Source organism: Oncorhynchus nerka, linkage group LG11 (assembly GCF_034236695.1).
Source record: "Oncorhynchus nerka isolate Pitt River linkage group LG11, Oner_Uvic_2.0, whole genome shotgun sequence".
Taxonomy (NCBI): domain Eukaryota; kingdom Metazoa; phylum Chordata; class Actinopteri; order Salmoniformes; family Salmonidae; genus Oncorhynchus; species Oncorhynchus nerka.
The window spans coordinates 54,149,855-54,176,762 of record NC_088406.1 but is presented as its reverse complement, the minus strand read 5'-3'; the positions used below and the strand labels follow the sequence as shown (position 1 = coordinate 54,176,762).

Here is a 26,908-nt window from a genome sequence, read left to right as displayed (position 1 = left end):
TACCACGCTGCACCTTGGTCCTCCTCTCCTTCCCCAGACAAGAAGCGTTACAACCTCATGATGCCATCTATTTTGTGAAGTGCACCAGTCCCTCCTGCAGCAAATCATCCCCACAACATGATGCTAACACCCCCATGCTTCACGGTTGGGATGGTGTTCTTCGGCTTGCAAGCCTCCCCCTTTCTCCTCCAAACATAACGATGGTCATTATGTCCAAACAGTTCTATTTTTGTTTCATCAGACCAGAGGACATTTCTCCAAAAAGTACAATCTTTGTCCCCATGTGCAGTTGCAAACTGTAGTCTGGCTTTTTTTATGGTGGTTTTTGGAGCAATGGCTTCTTCCTTGCTGAGCGGCCATTCAGGTTATGTCGATATACTGTAGGACTCGTTTTACTGTGGATATAGATACTTTTGTACCTGTTTCCTCCAGCATCTTCACAAGGTCCTTTGCTGTTGTTCCGGGATTGATTTGCACTTTTCGCACCAAAGTACGTTCATCTCTAGGAGACAGAACGTGTCGCCTTCCTGACCGGTATGACGGCTTCGTGGTCCCATGGTGTTTATACTTGCGTACTATTGTTTGTACAGATGAAAGTGGTACCTTCAGGCATTTGGAAATTGCTCCCAAGGATGAACCAGACTTGTGGAGGTCTACAATTTGTTTTCTGAGGTCTTGGCTGATTTATTTTGATTTTCCCATGATGTCAAGCAAAGAGGCACTGAGTTTGAAGGTAGGCCTTGAAATACATCCACAGGTACACCTCCAATTGACTCAAATTATGTCAATTAGCCCATCATGCTTCTTAAGACATGATATTCTGGAATTATCCAAGCTGTTTAAAGGCACAGTCAACTTAGTGTATGTAAAACTTCTGACCCACTGGAATTGTGATACAGTGAATTATAAGTGAAATTATCTGACTGTAAACAATTGTTGGAAAAAATACTTGTGTAATGCACAAAGTAGATGTCATAACAGACTTACCAAAACTATAGTTTGTTAACAAGACATTTGTGGAGTGGTTGAAAAACGAGTTTTAATGACTCCAACCTAAGCGTATGTAAACTTCCGACTTGAACTATATCTTATAAGAGTTTCATTTGAGAGATAGTAACTCGTTAAATATGTTTTCCCCCTGGTGCCCCAAGTTACTGAGTTAATTGTTACACGAGTAATTTAAATCACATACTAATGAAATAATAATTCATTGATTTGATAAGATAACAGTCATCGCATTAATGATAGTCACGTCACAACAACGGATGACTGTTCAATAGTTTATAGATGCATGTCTGAGAATGTGGGCACGGTCAGAATGTGGACAAGACCAGGATGCATGTTAGAACCAGGCATAAAAAACGGGGCTTGAGTGCCCTAATATCAGTTCTGACTTAAATCTGCGAATACTTTCCGTAAGTACTGTACACACAGTGATAGCTGCATCATATTTCCACCATTTTCCTCAAAACATATTACTAGAAATATCAACTCTGTCCTAGACATTTTACAAAGTGAGATATATCAATACAACAACTGCATGGAAATGACAGTCATCAGATTTAAAGGGTGAGCAAAGCTAGTCTTTTCTGTCTGGATCTTAAAGTCTGATGTCCTTGATGATGAATGAAGTATAAGGTTGAGCGCTGGGGTCTATCCCATTTATGACCTGGGGAGTACTGTCAGAGTACAATCTGCTTAAAGGTAGACTCAGCTATATGATATCATCCTACAAACCGGGGAAACTTCCTGTTTACAGACATTAACAACAACAGAATTTCAATCTGCAAGACTGACACTATTGGCTCTAGACTAGAGGGTTGTTTCCATTGGTAAATAATCTGTTGATTCTAAGGTTAAACTCAAGGAAGTTTTTCTGTTTTCTGTTGGTTTTTTTTATTTTAGGGAAAGGGGGATACCTAGTCAGTTGTACAACTGAATGTCTTCAACTGAAATGTGTCTTCCGCATTTAACCCAACCCCTCTGAATCAGAGCTCACAACCCCTGAGTGAATATGGTCCAATATGTGGCAGTCTTGGCAGATTTTAAATATCAGGAAGTCGTCATGGTGTATGATGTCAAATTGCTGAGTTCCATTTTAATATTATAATTGTTGCCACCTGCATTCCACTGCGGCTAGCGGAGAGGCACATGTGGCACAGCTGTGGGTTCGTCCTCTTTTCCTCCATGCCTTATACTTTCCTTCCCAGCTCTCATTCTTCCTTACCCTCACTCACTCCGTTCAGCTCAACTGTTGGAGGGCTGTTCAGGCTTCAGCCGGATGGCCCAGGAGTTTGCAGAGACCACATTGCCGCTACGATGGACGCGACAGGTGTAAGTGCCCTCGTTAAACTCGTTGGCAACGATGCGGAGGTCGCGGCCCTTCATGATGATGTAGCCGGGGATAGAGATCAGGAGCTGTTCTCCATCCTTGTACCAGCTGGAGCAAGGTCAAAGGTCATACCAGGGACGAGCACAGGGAGAGAGGAATCAATCATTCAAATGTTATGTGCATATGGCCAACAACCTTTGCCAGAAACATAGTCACAGTAAAATAAGAAATACTCCCATAAAAAGACCTGACAGAGCAATGGGAGAATCTGACCATTAATTATGGTATATAGTGGTCTGAGATTTGGACAAGCCGTCTGCCCCTGCCTCTGGATCACTTGTATTGTGTACTGCCACTATGTGCATTGGTTTGAATCCAACCTACTGTTCTATCACCATCTCTCCTCCATCTACTTCTCTCGCTCTCTATCCTGTCCAATAAACACCAAAAATATGATTTGTACATTACTGTATTTAGACTATTCTCTCACCTGACTTTGGGAGGCGATCTAGGATTCTTCGTCCCACAGCGGAAGCCCACAACCTTTCCACGAGGAACCATCTTGACCTTGACGTTGGAAGGCAGTGGAGTTGGCTTGATAACGGCCTCAAGAGGCTCTACAGGAAGTGAGTGAAATACCAGGACAGTCATGATACTTCTCAGTTCATCTTTCCTCAATTGCTCGCATCCTATTTCCTCTCCTCCTTCTCAAACCGGAGAAGGTCTGAGGGGAGAGACCTTGGACGTTCTCCTCCAATATGGTTGAGAAAGAGGAGAGAAGATATGATGCGAGGATTTGTGTAAAGATGAGTCTATTTGGGGATAAAACATATGCCACAGAAGTGATATCAGTACAGTAGGACAAGGGAGGACACAGAACACAGAGTTGGGCAAGCTAAAGCCTGAATTTGTGCAGCATAACACAAGGTTTAAGCATTTTAGTTATCCGTTTCGCAAATGTTGTCATCCAAAGCTTCTTACAAACCCAGGCAGGTCCAAAATCAAATCTATCAAAACCAGGCTAGATCCACATTTAACTATTGAGTCCTGATCCATTTGATCCAGTCCTAAAAGCATGCTGTTAATAGATGTAGATACATGGAGAATGCAACTTTACATTCAATATAAAATCCAACTGGTGAACTGCAGTGTACTTAAATGAATGTACAATCAAGAGTGGACAATATGCCTGTCTGACCATAGCAGAGGTCGCAGCGGCGGGCACAGTGTTTCTTCATGAAGCTCTTCCTCCTTTCGCAGAAGCCAAGGCGAGCCCATGGATCACACACGCGCTTCTTGTCTGTGCATCCTGGAATACAACACACATATAGACATTTGTGGTATTAACGTTTTCTTAGACTTATGTCTTATACCTGTGTAATTAAAACAAATTACTTGTGTATCAACAACATTGTATTAACACGTTACATGGTACTGGGGTATTTGTCTTGTTATTGTGTTGTAATTGCACAATGAGTTGAGCGGGAATTGGGGGAATAGAGAATATGTTAATACAATGTTAAGACAATGTTAATACAATGTTAGAAACTACATCATTACAATACAAGTATATATATATATATATATATGTAAAGTCTTAATGTATCCTCGCACACAAACAAAAAAACATATGATTGATCTGAGTGTTCCTTCACCATAGAGGCGCTGGATTCCCCAGATGTCGTCCTGGGCAATGTTCCTCTGGCCCGTGTAGGTGGCATTGGGATGCATCAGGGCCTGGGGGTCACGGGAGTGCCACAGTCCCAGGGCGTGCCCGATCTCATGAGCCGCAACCTGTACCAGGTCATTCAACCATACACCTGGGGGAGGGAATAGACACAATTACGCAGGTACACAACATATATCAAAAGACAAGGGGGATTGGGATTCCTGGGTAGAATACGTAGAGTCATTATAGACGTGATCATGGTTGAGGAAACTTAAAGATTCTAGAATGGTGTGTTGGTATGTACAGGTATCTGCCAAAAAAAAGGAAACACGAGTAAATGAGAGTGTGTGTGTGTGGTATTTCTCGTGGAAGAATGTTGTCCAAAAGAGTTCCAGACACTTGTAGAATTTATGCCAGAGGCATCATGCTCATAGGTGACACAGGTGCACGTGCCACCTCAGATTTGTCCAGTTCAAAAATATACATATACACTATATATACAAAGGTATGTGGACACCCCTTCAAATTAGTGGATTCAGCTATTTCAGCCCCACCCATTGCTGACAGGTGTATAAAATCGAGCACACAGCCATGCAATATCCATAGACAAACATTGGCAGTACAATGGCCTTACTGAAGAGATCAGTGACTTTCAACGTGGCACCGTCACAGAATGCCACCTTTCCAACAAGTCAGTTCGTAAAATTTCTGCCCTGCTAGAGCTGCCCCGGTCAACTGTAAGTGCTGTAAAATGTGAAGTGGAAACATCTTGGAGCAACAACGGCTCAAATGCGAAGTGGTAGGCCACACAAGGTCACAGAATGGGACCGGCAAGTGCTGAAGCACGTAGCGTGTAAAAATCGTCTGACCTCGGTTGCAACACTGACTAACGCGTTCCAAACGGCCTCTGGAAGCAATGTCAGCACAATAACTGTTTGTCTGGAGCTTCATGAATTGGGTTTCCATGGCCGAGCAGCTGCACACAAGCCTAAGATCATCATGCGCAATGCCAAGCCTCGGCTGGAGAGGTGTAAAGCTCCCCACCATTGGACTCAGTGGAAACGCGTCCTTTGGAGTGATGAATCTAGCTTCACCATCTGGCTGTCCGATGGACAAATCTGGGTTTGGCGGATGCATAGTGCCAACTGTAAAGTTTGGTGGAGGGGGAATAATGCAATTCTAGAGGATTCTGTGCTTCCAGCTTTGTGGCAACAGTTTGGGGAAGGCCTTTTCCTGTTTCAGCATGACAATGCCCCTGTGCACAAAGTGGGGTCCATACAGAAATGGTTTGTCGAGATCTGTGTGGAAGAACGTGACTGGCCTGACCTCAACCTCATCGAACACCTTGGGATGAATTTGAATGCCGACTGCGATCCAGGCCTAATCACACAACATCAGTGCCCAACCTCATGTTCTTGTGGCTGAATGGAAGCAAGTCCCCACAGAAATATTCCAACAGCTCATGGAAAGCCTTCCCAGAAGAGTGGAGACCAACTCCATATTAATAACCATGATTTTGGAATGAAATGTTTGATGAGCAGATGTTCACATACTTTTTGTCATTTTTTATTTTACAAGGCAAGTCAGTTAAAAGAACACATTTTTATTTTCAATGACGGCCTAGGAACAGTGGGTTAACTGGTTAACAGATTTTGTACCTTGTCAGCTCGGGGATTTGAACTTGCAACCTTTCGGTTACTAGTCCAATGCTCTAACCACTAGGCTACCCTGCCGCCCCATGTGGAGCCTATAGTGCCTTCAGAAAGTCTTCACATTCCTTGACATTTTCCACATTTGGTTGTGTTACAGCCTGCATTTAAAATGGATTCAATTGAGATTTTGTGTCACTGATCTACACACAACACCCCATAATGTCAAAATTATGTTTTTAGAAAGGTTTACAAATGAATTAAAAATGAAAAGCTTAAATGTCTTGAGTTAATAAGTATTCAACCCTTTTGTTATGGCCTAAATAAATTCAGCAGTGAAAATTTGCTTAACAAGTCACATAATACGTTGCATGGACTCAATCTGTATGTAATAATAGTGTTTAACATGATTTTTAAATGAATACCCCATTTCAGTACCCCACAGGGGTGGCAGGAACCTAGTGGTTAGAGCATTGGGCCAATAACCGAAAGGTTGCTGGATCAAATTGTCGTTCTGCCCCCTAACCAATTGTTCCCCAGTAGGCAGTCATTTTAAATAAGAAATTGATCTTAATTGACTTGTATTGCTAAATAAAAGTACAAAAATACAGTTGAAGTTGGGAAATGTACATACACCTTAGCCAAATATATTTAAACTGGGATTACATTTTTACTGGGATGAAATGTCAGGAATTGTGAAAAACTGAGTTTAAATGTATTTGGCTAAGGTGTATGTAAACTTCCGACTTCAACTGTATATATACAATTTTCTGTAATGTCCTGCAGCTGAGAAAATCATTTCAACCTCAAAGATCAGGGAGGTTTTCCAATGGTTCTCAAAGAAGGGCACCTATTGGTAGATGGGTAAAAAAAACATTGAATATCCCTTTGAGCATGATACTAATTATTAATTATACTTTGAATGGTGTATCAATATACCCAGTCACTACAAAGATACAGGCACCCTTCTTAACTCAGTTGTGGGAGAGGAAGGAAACTGCTCAGAGATTTCAAAATGAGGCCAATGTGACTTTAAAACAGTTACTGGGTTTAATGGCTGTGATAGGAGATAACTGAGGATGGATTAACAATATTGTAGTTACTCCACAATACTAACATAAATGACAGAGTGAAAAGAATGAAGCCTGTACAGAATACAAATATTCCAAAACATGCATTCTGTTTGTAATAAGGTACTAAAGTAATACTGCAAAGAATGTGGCAAAGAAATTCACTTTTTGTCCTGAATACAAAGCGTTGTGTTCGGGGCAAACACAACACATTACTGAGTACCACTCTTCATATGTAAGCATGGTGGTGGCTGCAACATGTTATGAGTATGCTTGTCATTGGCAAGGACCAGGGAGTGTTTTAAGATTTTAAAAATTAACGTAATAGAGCCAAGCACAGGCAGAATCCTAGAGGGAAACCTGGTTCAATCTGCTTTCCAATAGACACTGGGAGGTGAATTCACCTTTCAGCAGGACAATAACCTAAAACACAAGGCCAAATAAACACTGAAGTTGCTTACCAAGACAACGTTGAATGTTCCTGAGTGGCGTAGTTACAGTTTTTAATTAAATAGGCTTGAAAATCTATGGCAAGACTTGTCTGTCTAGCAATTATCAACAACCAACTTGAAAGAGCTTGAATAATTATTTCAAGAATAATGGGCAAATATTGTACAATTCAGTTGTGCAAGGCTTTTAGAGACTTACCCAAAAAGACTCTATAATTGCTGCCAAAGGTGATTTTAACATTTCATTGATCCAGGGCGTTGTATACATATCTAATCAAGATATTTTATTTTCCATTAATGTGGCTAATAGTAGTACTAGCCTCTCTACACTGGCTTCCTGTTAAGGCTAGGGCTGATTTCAAGGTTTTACTGATAACCTACAAAGCATTACATAGGTTTGCTCCTACCTATCTCTCCGATTTGGTCTTGCCGTACGTACGCTGCGGTCACAAGACACAGGCCTCCTTATTGTCCCTAGAATGTCTAAGCAAACAGCTGGAGGCAGGGCCTTCTCCTATAGAGCTCCATTTTTATGGAATGGTCTGCCTATCCATGTGAGAGACGCAGACTCGGTCTCAACCTTTAAGTCTTTACTGAAGACTCATCACTTTAGTAGGTTCTATGATTGAGTGTAGTCTAGCCCAGGGGTGCAAGGTGAACAGCAAAGCACTGGAGCGAAGAACTACCCTTGCTGTCTCTGCCTGGCCAGCTCCCCTCTCTCCACTGGGATTCTCTGCCTCTGACCCTATTACAGAGGCTGAGTCACTGTGCTCTTCCATGCCGTCCCTAGGAGGGGTGCGTCACTTGAGTGGTTTGAGACACTGACGTGATCTTCCTGTCCGTTTTTTCACCCCCTTGAGCTTGTGTGGTGGAGGAGATCTTCGTGGGCTATAAAGCCTTGTCTAAGGGTAGTAAGTTGGTGGTCTGTTGATATCCCTCTAGTGGTGTGGGAGCTGTGCTTTGGAAAAGTGAGTGGTGTTATATCCTGCCTGGTTGGCCCTGTCAAGAGGTATCGGACGGGGCCACAGTGTCAACCCCCCCCCCCCCCCCCCCCCATCTCAACCTCCAGTATCAATGCAGCACTAGTCTATGTGCCGGAAGCTAGAATCAGTCTGTTATTTCTGGTGTAATTATCCTGTCTTATCTGGTGTCCTGTGTGAATGTAAGTATGCTCCCTCTAATTCTCTCTCCCTCCCCTCCCGGAGGACATGAGCCCTAGGGCCATGCCTCAGGACTACCTGGCCTGATGACTCCTGGATGTCCCCATGTCCCTGGTTGTGCTGCTGCACCATTTTCAACTGTTCTGCCTGCGGCTATGGAATCCTGACCTGTTTGCCAGACGTGCCACCTTGTCCCGGACCTGCTGTTTTCAACTCTCTCTCTACCGCACCTGCTGTCTCAACCTCTGAATGCTTGGCTATGAAAAGCCAACTGACCTTTACTCCTGAGGTAGTAACCTGTTGCACCCTTTACAACCACTGTGATTATTATTTGACCCTGCTGGTCAACTATGAACATTTGAACATCTTGAAGAACAATCTGGCCTTAATGGCCATGTACTCTTATAATCTCCATCCGGCACAGCCAGAAGAGGACTGGCCCACCCCTCAGAGCCTGGTTCCTCTCTAGGTTTCTGCCTTTCTAGGGAGTTCTTCTGTACTTCTATATCTGCATTGCTTGCTGTTTGGGGTTTTAGGCTGGATTTCTGTACAGCACTTTGTGACGTCTGCTGATGTAAAAAGGGCTTTATAAATACATTTGATTGATTGACTAATAAAATATTTTTGGGGTAGAGAAAAATACACTTTGTTGTGAAAGAATGACAATTAAATCTATTTTAATCCCACTTTGTAACACAATAAAATGTTGAAAAAGTCAAGCTGTGTGAATACTTCATGAAGGCAATGTATATACAGTATTTATACATTTCTGTTGTTGTTGTTTGTTTCTCTGTAATACTACTAGCCACCTAGCACTTTTATGAAGTTGGCTTCAGCTAGCCCCGATAAGTTCCCAACCTCATAACTAGCTACCAAGAAACCATTTCAGGCTATCAATCAAGTTAGAGTAGCTAGCTTGTCTAACCGTCTTAGCTGGCATGCCTGCTGGAAAGGTTGGAGGACTTTAGAAAAGCAAACAACAACTAAATGTACTAAGTAAGACTCACATGCCTTTCAATCTTTTACCCAGATTGTTGCAGAGAAGCATATTTTGTTTCTTTAAAAAAAATAGCCACCAGGATACAGACAGCTCAAGAGGTATGCTTAGACATACAGAAAAATAAACGTGTTTTTTAAATCATAATGATTATGGCTCTCGATTGCAGGAAAAGGCTGTTTTAGGTGTTTGAAAAATTCTACATACAACTTAAGGACGGTGGGCCTAGCCCCCCTACGTACCACCCCCAGACATCCTCACATACTTTGTGCCCCCTCAGATTTTTGGGGTGCATGATGCCCCTGATCTATGCCAAGGTGCATTGGAGCTGCTCAACGCCCTAATTGAGATACTTTATGTTGGTGTTTCTGTGATGTATTGTCATGTTATGTCTTGTTCCTGTTCTTTCTCTTCACTTCGTTTCCCCCTGCTGGTCGTATTAGGTTACCTTCTCTCCCTTTCCTTCCCCCAGCTGTTCCTCATCTCCTCTAACTACCTCGTTTACTCTCTCCCACCTGTTCCCTTTTTTCCCTCTGATTAGGTCTCTATTTCTCTCTCTGTTTCTGCTTCTGTCTTTGTCAGATTCTCGTTTGCTTCACCCTTGTCCCGTCCTGTCGTAATCTGCCTCTTCATCAGATGCTACGTGTGATCAGGTACCTCTGTCCTCTACAACCCGCGCCTACCCGGAGAGACCAGCAGTCTGTTGCCGCTAACCCTGCTATTCTCCTCTGCTGCTAGAAGGGGACTCTCCTGTAAAGATCAGAGGACTTTATGATTTATTTGTCGCCCTTTCTGCGGGTTGTCTATTTTGTCAACCGATACATCTGAAGAGGATTTATGTCTTCCCTGTGTTTAGACATTAAAAGACTCTGTTTCTGTTAAACCGCTTTTGGGTCCTCACTCACCTGCATAACAGTTTCCTTTGTTTTTGCAGTTACCTGTATATGCAGTTACCTATATATTATTGTATGATACAATACATTTGTGTGATGTATCTATGTGCTGTATGTTCTTTGTTTTTGTTTGTTTGTTGTTTGTTTTTGTTATTTGCTGTGCTTATAAAATGGAATTACTGAATATCACATGACTTATTGAATGTTGTGAAAACCAATAAATACAATTTTCCGCCTCCAAAAAGGACAAGGGGGATAACGGAAGTATGTTCGATTTACAGTAGCTCGTCTGGCGAGCAGAGTCAGCACAAAGTGCAACCTCTTCGTGCCCATCTAACACACACAATATCAAGTGGACCTCTGGTTGTAAACTGGTTTTCTGGTTGAGGATACATCAACCAGATTATAACCAACTGGTCTCTATTACAACCAGGTAAACCATTTTTTTTTCAAGACAACATCAAGTTTACATCTGACAAAAGCATCTAAAAAAGATGTCATCAACGTCAATCGATTCCTTTGAAATCCATGGGTGGGGGAAAGTGAACGAGTACACTTTTTGGGGGAGGATAGAGAATCGGAGCACAGACAGACAGGGAGTAGAGTCTTTGCACCTTGTTTCCAGCTGAAGCGGGACTTCCCCAGGATCCAGAACTCATGGTTGTCAAAGTGGATCTCCCCGCGCGGGGGCAGGAAGGCATGGGCCAACTCCCCGTTTAGCCCATCAAAACAGGGGTGCAATGGAGACCACCAGCAGTCTGTGTGGTTCCACGTGTAGAAGCCTGGAAGCACACACGCGCACACATTTAAAGCAGGGTGAATTAAAGTCACACACACACCATTAACTTATTAATGTCTAATCCATAGTGATACTGTCAGGTTCTATTTAATTATGTGGTCTTACCGATGATAATGTCAGCACTCTTGTTGGGGTTTGTGATTTCAGCAAAGTAGAGAGGGGACACGTCGCTCCACTTGGAGAACGCAATGCTGATGGCCTTGCGGGTGCCGTCTTTGTTCAGCGTGTTGGGAAACTTCACGATCCTGACAGACGTGAACGGACACGCAGACATACAGACAGATGTGAACAGAAAGACAGACACAAGTATAGATTGGAAAGTGACAGACAATGCGACGAACTTGGATTCCCAAAAACATATTGCTGTTCCCTTTCAGTCGGTCATTCAGTATAACATACTATGGGGAGTCAACGATCAACCGTATTCACCTGAAAAATGCCCAACAGGCCAATGGATGCCGAGTCTGTCACGCCTGCTCCCGCTCTTCCCCTCTTGGCACTTGAGGGCGCCAGGCTGCCCTGCATCACGCACTCCTACCATCATCAATTGCACAATCTGCCTTCAATCTGCCTTCCCTCGTCATGAGTATCAGCGATATTGGACTCACCTGGACTCACTCATCACTTGTTTATTACCTCCCCTATATTTGTCAGTTCCCCTGTTCCCTGCTGATGCATGAACTGTTTTTGTCTTTGTTACCCTTGTGCTGACGCTGTTCTTGTCTTGTTCCATGTCCGTTCCTTAGTAAATGTTTGACTCCCCATAACTGCTTCGCTTCTCCAGCGTCAATTCATGGGACAGAATGCATCAGCTGACATTCGAAGCATCGGGAGTACTGGTGTTCCGGTTGGTGGTGACGTCAGCTCCGGGTCACCGTTGATGCCTTCCACACCCTAGCTTGCTCGAGTGGTTTCCTTGCCCCGGTTGGCTCGGAAGGCGCCCATCCCACGTTGGGCCTCAGCCGGATCGTCAGGTCTTGTTCGCCAAGCCGGCCCAGAAGTTTTTTTGTTTTGTTGGTGACATCGGGGTGGATTCGGCCACCGATGCAACTGGGGGTGCCTCGCCCTGGCTGGCTCGAGAGGTTTCCTTGCCTCGGTTGGCTCGGCAGGTTTCCATTCCATGTCACGCTCCACCGGATCATCGGGCTCCCTCATTGCAGAGGGATCGACAGGCGTCCTTGTCTCAGCCGGATCGTCAGGCCCCCATGTCTCAGCCGGCTTGCCACGCTCCCACGCTCCTGCCGGTTTGTCGGGCTTTCCACGCCCCAACCGGCTTGCCCAGCGCCTATGTCTCGGCCGTTTGGCCCGGGTTAGACGTAGGATGGCGCCCCTAGAGGGGGGGTACTGTCACGCCTGCTCCCGCTCTTCCCTCCTTGGCACTTCATGGCGCCAGGCTGCCCTGCATCACGCACTCCTGCCATCATCAATTACACACACCTGCCTTCCCTCATCACGCGCATCAGCGATATTGGACTCACCTGGACTCACTCATCACATGTTTATTAACTCCCCTATATTTGTCAGTTCCCCTGCCCTAGTACCTGCTGATGCATTCATTGTTTTTGTCTTTGTTACCCTTGTGCTGATGCTGTTCCTGTCTCGTTCCGTGTCCATTCCTTAGTAAATGCTTGACTCCCTGTACCTGCTTTGTCTCTCCAGTGTCAATTCATGTGAGATTCCACCCTTGAAAGCCTTGCCTTCCTGGTTATAATACTGGTGCTCACATCCATTTCCTCAATTATTTTCTCTTCAGCTCGCCTTATCAAGCCAACTTTTCAAGCACACAAAGACTACGAGATTTGCCTCTGACTTCGGTGTCTGTTAGTGGGGAGTACTCATCCCCCTAGATGTTGAGAGTTTTGGGTATTGGTATCGGTTTGTGTGTTTGCTTAAAGCGAACTACTTTCTGCTCTACTTGTGTAGCTAATGCTTCCTTACTTGGGTAGGATTTATGTTTGCTAATACCCCATTAATTTCTGCTCTGCTTGTTTAGCCAGTGCTTCCTTGCTTGAGTAAGATGGCCAGTGGTAAGAGTAAGTTTAAAAAGGCTAACTATTCGGATGACATCAGTCTGGGGCAACCTAAAGCCCCGGCTTTGGATTTGGCGGGGAGAGTGAACTGTTGGTGGTTAATGCGCCTTTGATGGAGCTGTGTTGTAAGGCGGCAGATCACCTGGTTGTGGATTGGCCATCTTCTCCCCCTCAGTGGACATACTCCAGGTTTGGGGGAAGGTATTTACCTTCTGTCCCTGCAGAAGTGAAGCGTCGCTTAGCCCTGTTTAAACATTTTGCAGATGAGCTAAAGACTACCTGGGATTCCATTCATTCAGCCAGGCTGGTGCTGCCAGGTTATGGATGAGTTCATGAATGTAGAGGGTATGAAGGAGGCGGGGCTCGTTTGCACACCGCCGATGGATGGAAAGCTGCCAAGTTACTTAACTTCCGAATAATAAACAGTGCCGGTTCTCGGCGGATCAGCTGGACAAAGTGTAAAAGACTCATGGTATTACTCTGTACTCGGACAGAGGGATTTGGTCAACAGCGTAAAGGGAGTTGCATATAAATTACCTAGAGTTACGGACTGTTTTTCTGGCGCTGAGGCATTCCCTTCCGATGTTGGAGGGCCATGTGTTGGTAAGGTCCAACAGCATACACTACCATTCAAAAGTTTTGGGTCACTTAGAAATGTCCTTGTTTTTGAAAGAAAGGCAAATGTTATTTTCTCTTAAAATAACATCAAATTGATCAGAAATACAGTGTAGACAATGTTAATGTTGTAAATGACTATTGTAGCTGGAAACGGCTTATTTTTTATGGAATATCTACATAGGCGTACAGAGGCCCATTATCAGCAACCATCACTCCTGTGTTCCAATGGCACGTTGTGTTAGCTAATCCAAGTTTATCATTTTAAAAGGCTAATTGATCATTAGAAAACCCTTTTGCAATTATGTTAGCACAGAATAAAACTGTTGTTCTGATTAAAAATGCAACAAAACTGCGTGTTGTCGTCTGTTCTTCTCAATGAGGGATCTGTGCACTCCGCGGGGACCTGTGGTGGGTTTTGTGTCATTGGGTCTATTGTCCCAGGTGCACAGGAGAGATTGGCACCCATGACCACAGATATGGGATCTGTGGGTTTGGCCCCTGAAAGGTTGAATTTGACAGCTATGAGTTTACCCTCGAACGTCATTACGACTATACAGTCGTCGCGTGCGCCCTTTACAAGAGGGTTCTTCGTCAGTCTCTCATTCACAATTTGGTGTCAGGTTAAAGGAGTTTCTCCTTTTCAGAGGTCTTTGGTGAACATTTTGATGTCCTTGCAGGAGCTTTTTGAGTAGGGCCTTTCTTTTTCCACATTAAAGGTTTATATCAGTATACCCTTCCCATATGGAGTCCGTGCCAGGCGACTCCAAATTGATGTTACATACTAATGCGACAGCTATTCTTCTTGGGGTTCACACAAAACATGAAACATGACATAATAAAGAACATTAATAGACAACAGCTAGAGAACAAAACTATTTTTTTTAAATGTAAAGACAAAGGCATACGTAGGGCTGTGACAGTCACTAAATTTTGTCAGCCGGTTATTGTCAAGCAAATAACTGTTGGTACTTCAATTAACATAAACACATTTAGCATCTCCTGGCTTCCACACATCACTGGCTTCCTACTACAAGCCAGTGATGCAGACCTATGGAGCATCTACATTTTAAAAAGTCTAATAAAGCCATGTAATATAGCCTACACCTTTACAATAAATCCATTATTTATTTTAGACAAGTCTAAAGTAACATGATATGAAGAAAATGTAGTCAATTTCAGAAGAACCAAATAGCATACTCTGAGTTGTCCTTATGTTAGGTCCTGATCTGAGTATGCCATATCGCTGTGGGCTACACTAGTTAATTAAGCAGACAAGATTTGCTTAGAATTCCGTTGCATTATTTTATATTAAGAATACTATATCAAAGCTGAATAAAATACAAAGGATATTTTCTCCAAACGATTTGAGGGAATGCACACATGCTATTCTATGTTGAGGGGTTAACAAAGAAATTGGTACTCATATGTGCTTAATTTAGAGTTATTAATATAACTTTAGTTGTTCTACAAATGTTAGGCTATATGTTTTGAAGATTTAATACATTGTAAGACTGCATGGTGCAACTCCACCAAAAACCCTGAAATTTCCATCCCTAACTATAACATTTTCCGACAAGATAGAACTGCCAAATGGGGCGGTGTTGCTATCTACTGCAGAGATAGCCTGCAGAGTTCTGTCTTACTATCCAGGTCTGTACCTAAACATTTCGAGCTTCTACTTTTAAAAATCCACCTTACCAGAAACAAGTCTCTCACCGTTGCCGCTGGCTATAGACCATCCTCTGCCCCCAGCTGTGCCCTGGACACCATATGTGAATTGATTGCTCCCCATCTATCTTCAGAGCTCGTGCTGCTAGGTGACCTAAACTGTGACATGCTTAACACCCCGGCTATCCTACAATCTAAGCTTGATGCCCTCAATCTCACACATTATCAATGAACCCACCAGGTACAACCCCAAATCCGTAAACACGGGCACCCTCATACATATCATCCTGACCAACATGCCATCCAAATACACCTCTGCTGTATTCAACCAAGATTTCAGCTATCACTGCCTCATTGCCTGCATCCGTTATGGGTCTGCGGTCAAACGACCACCCCTCATCACCATCAAACGCTCCCTAAAACACTTCAGCGAGCAGGCCTATCTAATCGACCGGGTATCCTGGAAGGATATTGACCTCATCCCGTCAGTAAAGGATGCCTGGTTATTCTTTAAAAGTGCCTTCCTCACCATCTTAAATAAGCATGCCCCATTAAAAAAAAATTAGAACCAGGAACAGATATAGCCCTTGGTTCACTCCAGACCTGACTGCCCTTGACCAACACAAAAACATCCTGTGGCGTTCTGCATTAGCATCGAATAGCCCCCGTGATATGCAACTTTTCAGGGAAGTTAGGAACAAATATACACAGGCAGTTAGGAAAGCTAAGGCTAGCTTTTTCAAGCAGAAATTTGCATCCTGTAGCACAAACTTTAAAAAGTTCTGGGACACTGTAAAGTCCATGGAGAATAAGAGCACCGCCTCCCAGCTGCCCAATGCAATGAGGCTAGGAAACACTGTCACATCCGATAAATCCACTATAATTGAGAATTTCAAAAAGCATTTTTCTACAGCTGGCCATGCTTTCCACCTGGCTACCCCTACCCCGATCAACAGCCCTCCACTCCCCACAGCAACTCGCCCAAGCCTTCCCACTTCTCCTTCACCCAAATCCAGATAGCTGATGTTCTGAAAGAGCCGCAAAATCTGGACCCCTACAAATCAGCCGGGCTAGACAATCTCTTTCTAAAATTATCTGCCTGAAATTGTTGCAACCCCTATTACTAGCCTGTTCAACCTCTTTCGTATCGTCTGAGATTCCCATAGATTAGAAAGCTGCCGCGGTCATCCCCCTCTTCAAAGTGGGAGACACTCTTGACCCAAACTGCTACAGACCAATATCTATTCTATCCTGCCTTTCTAAGGTCTTTGAAAGCCAAGTTAACAAACAGATTACCGACCATTTCGAATCCCACCGTACCTTCTCCGCTATACAATCTGCTTTCAGAGCTGGTCATGGGTGCACCTCAGCCACGCTCAAGGTCCTAAACAATAACCGCCATCGATAAGACACATTACTGTGCAGCCGTATTCATCGACCTGGCTAAGGCTTTCGACTCTGTCAATCACCAGATTCTTATCGGCAGACTCAACTGCCTTGGTTTCTAAAATGATTGCCTCGCCTGGTTCACCAACTACTTCTCTGACAGGGGTTCAGTGTGTCAAATCGGAGGGCCTGTTGCCCAGACCTCTGGCAGTCTATATGGGGGTGCCACAGGGTTAAATTCTCGGGCCGACTGTATACATCAATGATGTCGCTTTTGCTGCTGGTGATTATTTGATCCACCTCTACGCAGACGACACCATTCTGTATACCTCTGGCCCTTCTTTGGACACTGTGCTAACTAACATCCAAACGAGCTTCAATGCCATACAACTCTCCTTCCGTGGCCTCCAACTGCTCTTAAATGCAAGTAAAACTAAATGCATGCTCTTCAACCGATCACTGCCCGCATCTGCCAGCCCATCCAGCCTCACTACGGTTCTGACTTAGAAAACTACAAATACCTAAATGTCTGGTTAGACTGTAAATTCTCCTTCCAGGGTCACATTAAACATCTCCAATCCAAAATTAAATCTACAATTGGCTGCCTATTTCGCAACAAAGCATCCTTCACTCATGCTGCCAAACATACCCTTGTAAAACTGACCATCCTACCGATCCTCGACTTCGGTGATGTCATTTACATAATAGCCCCCATCACTCTACTCAACAAATTGGATACAGTCTATCACAGTGCCATCCGTTTTGTCACCAAAGCCCCATATACTACCCACCACTACGACCTGTACGCTCTCGTTGGCTGGCCCTCGCTTCATACTCACACACCCACTGGCTCCAGGTCATCTACTAGTCTCTGCTAGGTAAAGCCCCGCCTTATCTCAGCTCACTGGTCATCATAGCAGCACCCACCCGTAGCACGCGCTCCAGCAGGTATATCTCACTGGTCACCCACAAAGCCAATTCTTCCTTTGGCTGCCTTTCCTTCCAGTTCTCTGCTGCCAATGACTGGAACGAACTGCAAAAATCACTAAAGCTGGAGACTCTTACCTCCCTCACTAGGTTTAAGCATCAGCTGTCAGAGCAGCTCCTTATCCTACCTCATTTGCACATGCTGTATATAGACTTTTCGACTGTATTATTGATTGTATGTTTGTTTATTCCATGTGTAACTCTGTGTTGTTGTATGTGTCCCACTGCTTTGCTTTATCTTGGCTAGGTCGCAGTTGCAAATGAGAACTTGTTCTCAACCAGCCTACCTGGTTAAATAAAGGTGAAATAAAAAATAAATAAAAATAATGATGATTTGAAAAAAGTCCCTTGAAAGGCATGAGGTCTGCTTTGTTTTTTGCGCAGGCAGTACACACTGTTAATTTCCTATTCACATTTAGAGAAGCCCTCACATTTCCCAGCGGCATCCCTTTTGTGTGGCCATAATGCACCCTAAAAAAAATCCATGTCTGCCTGCTCTGAAGCACCTCTCATCTCACTCGCAGGGCACTCCATCACGTGATTGGGTCTTTCTCACAGGCTACAAGTGGAGACGGACACATCGGGAATGCAACTGCGAGGTGCATATTGAAGATATTGGAAGAACTGTCCACATTTACTTTTCGTCAACAAAATGAGGCCTAACAAACAGCAAAAGCACTAGCCTACGTCAATCTACTATCCCCCGTATACAAAAGTTTACCTATCCTATTCTGTGTGAGAAATAAATATTCCAAGCATAGTCTGGGACAGTTGTGTGATACGATAGATCCCAAATTAATATAACCACTAGCATCAAACAAACTTTTTTATGCAATGAGGCTGACACAACAGACGTTTAGTTTAGACGTTTAGTTTTAAATATTTATAAACTATTAGGCTATTTATTCAAATGATATGCACAGAAATGTGCACACGGCTAAACTATTAGGCTATTCCTGCACATTATAAGCGCAGAAAGGCTATAAGCAGGAATGTTCCATTAGCGGGAAAACACCACTCTCAAAAGTGACCGCAAATGCAATTTTGCATGTAATGGTTTTATTATAAAGGTGCATTTTTATGGTGAAAATGATCTTCCCCAAACTTGAAGCACACTGCTTATGTATGCCAGTTAGGCTCTTCGACCTTTGTAAAGCGGATTAATGTGCTTCATTTTGAGAAGTTATTTGGACGCTTTAGCTGTGATACAAATCATTCACAAGTGATAATATATTATTCACAAGTGATAGGCTAATATTGTCACCCAGGCTCGACTATTCTTGATTTATTCTTGTATTTACATATACTAAATAATATATGTGTGATATTCATTTTGATTTAGAATGGACCACTATCATGCACCTGTCTCGAAAAACAGGGGCAGCGGGAAAAAATACATGGCTGGGTCCAGAAGTGGGTGCTGGCAGCGTGCAACGTGCGCATTATCAAGGTTACCACAGTCTCCTGTGGGTTTGAGCCTTGGGCTGCGGTGGTCGATACCATGTCATGACAGGTGTTCTGTTGTTTTGGACTTGGGGTTCCTTGTACGAGTTCTGACATTTCAGACTCACAAGGTAAGTAGTGTTCTTGGAACTGTGGGCCGGCTTGGGGCTTGATTGTATTTCCCCATTGTATGTTATAGCAAGTGACCAACTGAAAGAGAATGTATGAAAATAACTACTGTTCCCTATACTTTTGCCTCGTGCTGTCAGGGGATTTGAGCTTGCTGAAGAGGGGTACTGAATTGAGGAAATGGAGGCAATGGGCTGCCTTTGGGTATTATAGCCAGGAGGGCTTCTGAGGGCAGGCTCGGCATCTATTGGCCAGTTGGGATTTATTTCAGTTTTCAGGGGAATATGAATGGTTGTTGACTCTCCATAGAATGTTCCTCCTTCAGGGAACAGTAATTATATCCATAATTGTATGTTATCAATTTTGCTTTCACAATGAATATTTATATATCTGGCCAGTGGCCCCAAGCCATAATTCTCAAAATATTACTCCGAAGCCGACCTCCCAGTCTCTTCCATCTCCTCCCCATCTCTCTCTTTCCCCATTTGTCTCTTTCTCTCACTCCCTGAATCCATAGTCCCTTCCTCCTCGACACTACATCTGAGAGGATTGGATAGGTGTCAGCAATATGGTGGAACCATCTTACCCACTAAAACTCGGGGGAATTGCTGCCATATTTCTTTATCTACAGTGCTTCCAGAAAGTATTCATACCCAGTGACTTATTCAACATTTTGTTGTGTTACAGCCTGAATTCCAAGTGGATTCAATAGATTTTTGTCCTCACCCATCTTCACATAACACCCCATAATGACAAAGTGAGAACATGTTTTAAAAAAAAAACAAAGGTCACATTTTGTGAAAATGAAAATCTAATTTACATAAGTATTCACACCCCTGAGTCAGAATCACCTTTGGCTGTGCCTCCCGAGTGGCGCAGCGGTCTTATTGAAGGATTTGGTCAGCTGAGATGTCCTTGTCCCATCGCACTCTTCTGATTCCTGTGGCGTGTTGGGCGCATGCACGCTGACACGGTAGCCAGTTGTAAAGTGTTTGCTCTGACACATTGGTGCGGCTGGCTTCCCGGGTTAAGAAGCAGTGTGGCTAGGCAGGGTAGTGTTTCGGAGGACTCATGGCTCTCGAGTCCCAAGTCTGTACGGGAGTTGCAGCGGTGGGACAAGAATGTAACTACCAATTAGATATGTTTTTGTCACCTTTGGCAGCGATTATTGTGGGACTCGTTAAGCACCTATTTGCAATAAGAAAGGGGTTGAATTGACTCAAGACATCTCAAGACATTACAGTTTTTCATTTGTAATTAATGTGTAAAACAATTCTAAAAACATAATTACACTTTGACATTATTGTCAGTAGGCCAGTGACACAAAACCTCAGTATAATTTTAAATTCAGGCTATAACACGACAACATTTGAAAAAATCCTGGGCTGTGATTCGGCATGTGAGTTTATAAGGAAGTGCATAGGAGATGTTGTACCCACCGTGACTATTAAAACCTACCCTAACCAGAAATCGTGGATAGATGGCGGCATTCACGCAAAACTGAAAGCACGAACCACCGCATTTAACTATGGAACGGTGACTGGGATTATGGCCGAATATAAACAGTGTAGTTATTCCCTCCGCAAGGCAAACAAACAAGCGAAATGTCAGTATAGAGACAAAGTGGAGTCGCAATTCAAAGGCTCAGACACGAGACGTATGTGGCAGGGTCATATCCTTTGCTCGTTAGTGAGTTAGTAGTCCAGTTATAGATCATTTGTAGTCAGCAATAGGGGAGTGATTGCTTTCTACAGGAGCACAAAACGTGAACATTTCTAGACATCTTTGAAAAGCGAGTCTGGTAAAGATTTTTTTTTTGTATTAAAGGGGCAGTGTCGTATTTCGAGACAGGCTTGACAGCCTTATTGTTCACAGTAAACGCACGCTGGAAGTTGCACAGAATTTTTTACCACCTTCAAGTTTGCGGTCAGCAGACCTGAAATTTGCTCAGTGTCCCTTTTGAAGGAACATTGGGATTGAATACTTTCTGAAGGCACTGCATATCTAATCCTCTCAGATCTTCAAAAGTGCCTAGGGGGTAGGGACAGGGGTCTGACTTGGTATTCAGGGTCTCACTTGTAGGTGAGGTTGAAATGCTTCCACTTGTGTCCCAGTGGGTTGATGGCGTAGCGTTTGGAGCGGCTCAATGCCGCTCCCGTCACGGGATGATGCTTCACAGAGCTCAGGGACTCCACAGACCGCTCACCAGCTTCCTGAAAGAGATGGAGGGGGGAGAGAGAGAGAGATCATTAGAGGTGACAAGAGGAGCATGACATGACCATGGAGAGGTGAAAACAGTGTGTGTGTGGGAGAGAGAGTGAGAGCGAAGCTTTGCACAGTCAGTATGTTGCAGTAGAGAGAATGGTACAGCGCCTGAGACAAATAACAAATTATCAGTAGCCTGTGAAACAAGACAGGACCATTGGCAACCCGCCATTCAGGGCAAGCTCGAAAATTCAAGCCCCTTGGGTCCTGCCATAGATTTACATCAGAAGTGCCCATCCAAGAAGGCTCAAGGTCATTGGCCACAGATAAAATGACATCAAATCACTTTATATCTACTGTAGCTTTGATTGGACTGATCATGTCAACATCACACTTTCAAAATCTTAGCTAGCAAGCTAGAGAAGCGGTCATCATCTACTGGCAAATCCTTTTCAATCCTTGTCATATGAAGAGACATTATAGATAAAACGTATCGGTGCTCATTACACACCAAGATCAAAATCGCAAATTCAAATCAGTGGTTTGGAAGGAATCAGTGGCTAACCGCAAGTGTTGCAAAGCAAGCACTAGCCTGCTATTCAGTGGAGAAGGTGTGTGGTCCAAGTCTGGGTTTAAAGGTCTCTCTTCCAAGTTTAAAAGCATAAGCATTCAACACCATGGGCCAGAAAAGGTTGAAATACAGTGCATTCGGAAAGTATTCAGACCCCTTGACTTTTTTCACATTTTGTTACGTTAAAGCCTTATTCTAAAATGGATTAATTTGTTTTTCCCCCTCATCAATCTATACACAATACCCCATCATGACCAAGCAAAAACAGGTTTTAAGATATTTTAGCAAATGTATAAAAAAAATATGTAAATATGACATTTACATAATACATATACAGACCCTTTTCTCAGTACTTTGTTGAAGCAACTTTGGCAGCGATTACAGCCTTGAGGCTTCTTGGGTACGAAGCTACAAGCTTGGCACACCTGTATTTGGGGAGTTTCTCCCATTATTCTCTGTAGATCCTCTCAAGCTCTGTCATGTTGGATGGGGAGCATTGCTGCACAGCTATTTTCATGTCTCTCCAGAGATGTTAGATCGGGTTCAAGTCCGTGACTGGGCCACTCAAGGACATTCAGAGACTTGTCCCAAAGCCACTCCTGCGTTGTCTTAGCTGTGTGCTTAGGGTCATTTTCCTGTTGGAAGGTGAACATTTGCCCCAGTCTGAGGTCCTGTGTGCTCTGGAGTAGGTTTTCATCAAGGATCGCTCTGTACTTTGCTCCGTTCATCTTTCCCTCGATCCTGACTAGTCTCTCAATCCCTGCCACTGAAAAACATCCCCAAAGCATGATACTGCCACCACCATGCTTCACAGTAGGGATGGTGCCAGGTTTCTTCCAGACGTGACGCTTGGCATTCAGGCCAAATAGTCCAATCTTGGTTTCATCAGACCAGAGAGTCTTGTTTTTCATGATCTGTAAGTCTTTAGGTGCCTTTTGGCAAACTCCAAGCTCGACATAATCCTGTCTCTGAGCTCTTTGGACAATTCCTTCGACCTCATGGCTTGGTTTTTGCTCTGACATGATGCATATGACCTCAATTTAGTGTCTCATAGAAAACACTCTCAATACTTATGCAAATACGGTATTTCAGTTTTTATTTTTTATAAATTAGCAAACATTTCTAAAAACCTGTTTTCTTTTTGTCATTATTTGGTATTATGTGTATATTGATGAGGAAAAACATTATTGTAGCGGCCGTTGTTGGTGGAAGAACGTGAGGACCAAGGTGCAGCGTCGTATGTGTCCATATTTATTCAAATGAACACGGAGATAACAAAACTAACAAAGAGAACGACCAAAAACAGTACTGGCTTGTGCAGACACACAACAGAAAACAGAAAATAATCACCCACGAAACACAATAGAAAACAGGCTACCTAAATATGGTTCTCAATCAGGGAAAACGATAGACAGCTGCCTCTGATTGAGAACCATACCAGGCCAAACATAGAAATAGCAAATCATAGAAAAACTAACATAGACAACCCACCCAACTCACACCCTGACCATACTAAAACAAAGACATAACAAAATAACTAAGGTGAGAACGTGACAATTATTGCATTGTTGTTAATATATATATATTTAACCCTTTTTCTCCCTAATGTTGTGATATCCAATTGGTAGTTACAGTCTTTTCTCATCGCTGCAACTCCCGTACAGACTCGGGAGAAGCAAAGGTCGAGAACCATGCGTCATCTGAAACACAACCCAGCCAAGCCGCAGTGCTTCTTGACATCTTGCTCGCTTAATCCGGAAGCCAGCCGCACCAATGTGTTGGAGGAAACTGGCGACCGTGTAAGTGTGCATTGCGCCTGGCCTGCCACAGGAGTCGCTAGAGTGCAATAGGACAAGGACAACCCAGCCGGCCAAACCCTCCCCTGACCCAGACAACACTGGGCCAATTTTGCGCCGCCTCATGGGTCTCCCAGTCACGGCCAGCTGCATCACAGCCTGGGATCGAACCAGGATCTGTAGTGACGCAGCTAGCACTGCGATACAGTGCCTTAGACTGCTGCGCCACTCGGCCATGAAAAATATTAATTTAATCATTTTTTAGAATACGACTGTAGGGTAACAAAATGTGGAAAAAGTCAAGGGGTCTGAATACTTTCCGACATGACTTCTGCCCCATTCAAAACAACTGGAAACTCAGAACTGGGAAATCTTGCTCCGACTAGGAAAATACGTTTTGAATGGTCATCCAACTTGGAATTCCATGTCTGGAACTCGGTGCTCTTTCTAGAGCTCTGATCTGAAGATCAATGACGTCATGATTCGACTTTGTTTTTTTAAGAGTTGCCAGTTGTCTTAAAACCATCATAAATCCAGAGAATGCCAGACTTTGATGACATAGTTTGATGACAAAACTTGCCCACAAGGACCGCAGAGCCACCTTCCTGTTCAAGTGAGCACAGCACAACCATTTGAGTCCAAAAGTGTATTGTATGCTGCTGCATAAATGATGTAATATGCCAGGGAGATATGTATACTGTAGCTAAGAAAGTAATATGTATGTTGTGTAGTAAGCTCATAGTAGCCCATGTGCTTCACCCTAATCATTTCCCTTTCTCCCTCATAACTTAGCCTACTGTTCTGACTTGGTGGTGCACATGTAGCCTGTAGACTGTTTTAGAGAAATGTAATCATTGAATATTATAAGAGCTTTCATTGTCTGCTTATATTCCCCCTTTATTTATCCTACGGTTCTGACTTGGTATACAGAGAGAATACTGTAAGAACGGGCCATGTTCTGAATTCTGTCGCTGAACATATTGACTACGTCCGTCCTAGCTCGCTCATTAATGTCGTAATCGAAATTACGGATTGCCTATTATCTGCCCGTCATCCCCTTATGCCATAGTTTGTACATCTCAATTGTCAGTAGAAACCACATTTGTTTAAGCAAGTCAGCAATATCAGCTAAGTTTTTTTAATGCAGTAAATGAGGCTGAATGAACTGTTTCGCTGCCAGACAAGGCTCTGCTGATAGCCAGGTTTAGCAGTGGTTAGGATTCACTCCATGGTGCTGAAAAGAAAGCTCTGCTGTAGGGACAGCTTTATGTAGACCCTAACAGTTTGCGGGCACAGTTTGTCACCGTTATAGTGCAATTAATGTATTGTTTAGTGTTGTGTAGTGGCTTTGCTGGCATGCATAAAAAAAACAAGTTGAGTTTTCCCCACCAAGGTTTACATGCAAAAAATCACTTCAATTATGACATTTTTTTTAATCAGTAATTGGGGGAAGATTTCAACTACCACCCAAACACAAAATAGTAATTGGAGTTGTTCATTCTATTTCTCCACATTTCTTCCACTATGAGTTAAAAGGAATAACTTAAAGTCAAGTTAAGCATTTTTCAGGCTTCCTGGCAAAAGGGAGCATGTCTGGCCTCTAGGAAGAAAATGTTAAAAAAAAGACACGTGGCACAAGTGCAAAAGGGAACAGAAATCACAACTTAACCCGACACAGATGTAAAACCCTCCTCATCTGCTCTCGTCGCCTGACAGCCCCTCTCCATCTATCCATCTCTCTGTGCTAAAATATCTGTCACCCACATGTGAGCTGAAGCTTCTCCTCCAGCGCTCCCCTCCCCTCCCCTCACCATCCAAACCACTCCTTCCTTTCTTTTCTTCTTTCTCCCCATTTATTTTCCTATTATAGGCTATTGTAACACTGATCAAAAAATAAACATACACAAAAATACATTAGGATCAAACCAGAAAAATGTGACTGTCAGTGTAGCTTACTTAAAACACTTGTTTTTTCAGTCTGTAAAAAAACGATAACAAAACACAATAAATTAATGAAAATACTGGGTTTGTTGAGTTGCTCGCACAGGCAAACAGTCTAAATATTACTTTTATAATTTCCATGTGCAGCCGTCCACTTACCGTTTTCCTTCTACACGCAGGGAGTCCGCCGACCCCATCCAAACCTACCAACATCAGCACTAGTAGAAAAAGTATCCGACGAGTTCCGCGCATCTCAAACACTGGGACGAAGCCCTTGGCCGAACTCAACTTCTGCTTCCTGTGCTCCATTGGAACCTGTAGTCGTTTTTTTTTTTACAGTTGACAGTCAATGGTAACCTACACTCAATGTTGAGAGCACATGATTCTGCTAAATGCAAGGATTGGTATAAAAGAGATTGATCATCTTGGATAGGCTACCTTATTCAGGTGTTTTCATGCAGAAAGCATGAGTTCTGAACCAGGACGTGGTGCGTATCACAACGTGAAATCCACATTTGAACAGCTCTGCGGAGAATTGGCCATTTGGGCATGGAGCTCCAAATTCTCCTGTCCCATCAAACTCGTATCATTCTCAGCATTCCGCGCTATTCCCCTGTGATAAAATTGTAAACTCTTACTTTTCAACCGAGTCCTTGGTTAATTGCGTCGCATTTGTATGTTTATTGGGTAACTTTGATACTTCCCTGCCTGGTCTATGCAGCGACCGAACGGATCAGGTGTCGGTTGTACAAGTTCGGGCACGTCAGTCGAGTTGGTGGGATAGAGTGAGAGCGCCGCCCAGTTCTAAAACAACAATTTGTCTCACAGCCTCTGCTCTCCCATTCTCTCAAGTGCTCTCAAACTACACACAGTTCTCAACCAGACGAATAGAGGGTAAAATGTTGCCTTCAAGTCTTCAAACTATTTTTGGGCTGTAAACTCTTACTTAAATAACCGCTCGTGGAATGTAAAAGTATCTCTCATCGGTTGAGGCCTCAATCCGCCATGGTTTAGAATACAAATTATGAAAGTCATTCATAGTTTATAGGCTAAAGACACATTTTTATAAGGAAACTTTTTTCCACATTTATTAGTAAGTGTTATTTTAGCCACCAA

At 43.4% G+C, this 26,908-nt stretch overlaps 1 protein-coding gene across 2 annotated transcripts; it reads right to left on the bottom strand.

Moving 5' to 3' along the window:
- LOC115137154 (matrix metalloproteinase-23-like) lies at window positions 1-26,568 on the bottom strand. 2 transcript variants are annotated; one of them, XM_029673268.2, is made up of 9 exons: window positions 26,231-26,568; window positions 25,952-26,107; window positions 21,356-21,492; window positions 11,124-11,263; window positions 10,834-11,001; window positions 3,988-4,152; window positions 3,531-3,641; window positions 2,823-2,949; window positions 1-2,440 (listed from the first exon to the last, which is right to left on the bottom strand). In XM_029673268.2, exons 2-9 carry the CDS (start codon window positions 26,099-26,101, stop codon window positions 2,248-2,250), a joined length of 1,191 nt encoding a protein of 396 aa, XP_029529128.1. In that variant the 5' UTR covers window positions 26,102-26,107; window positions 26,231-26,568; the 3' UTR covers window positions 1-2,247. The 2 variants fall into 2 exon arrangements, with proteins under 2 accessions (XP_029529128.1, XP_029529126.1); XM_029673266.2 differs by having other exon boundaries at window positions 25,952-26,568.
- Between the last annotated feature and the right edge of the window lie 340 nt (window positions 26,569-26,908).

Excerpts from the sequence above, each read along its gene's own strand:
- LOC115137154 (XM_029673266.2), bottom strand. The coding sequence starts at position 26,101 with ATGGAGCACAGGAAGCAGAAGTTGAGTTCGGCCAAGGGCTTCGTCCCA. Across the intron at positions 4,153-10,833 it reads CCGCTTCAGCTGGAAACAAG|GTGTATGGTTGAATGACCTG; the intron begins GTGCAAAGACTC and ends TCCCTCCCCCAG. Across the intron at positions 2,950-3,530 it reads CCGCTGCGACCTCTGCTATG|AGCCTCTTGAGGCCGTTATC; the intron begins GTCAGACAGGCA and ends CACTTCCTGTAG.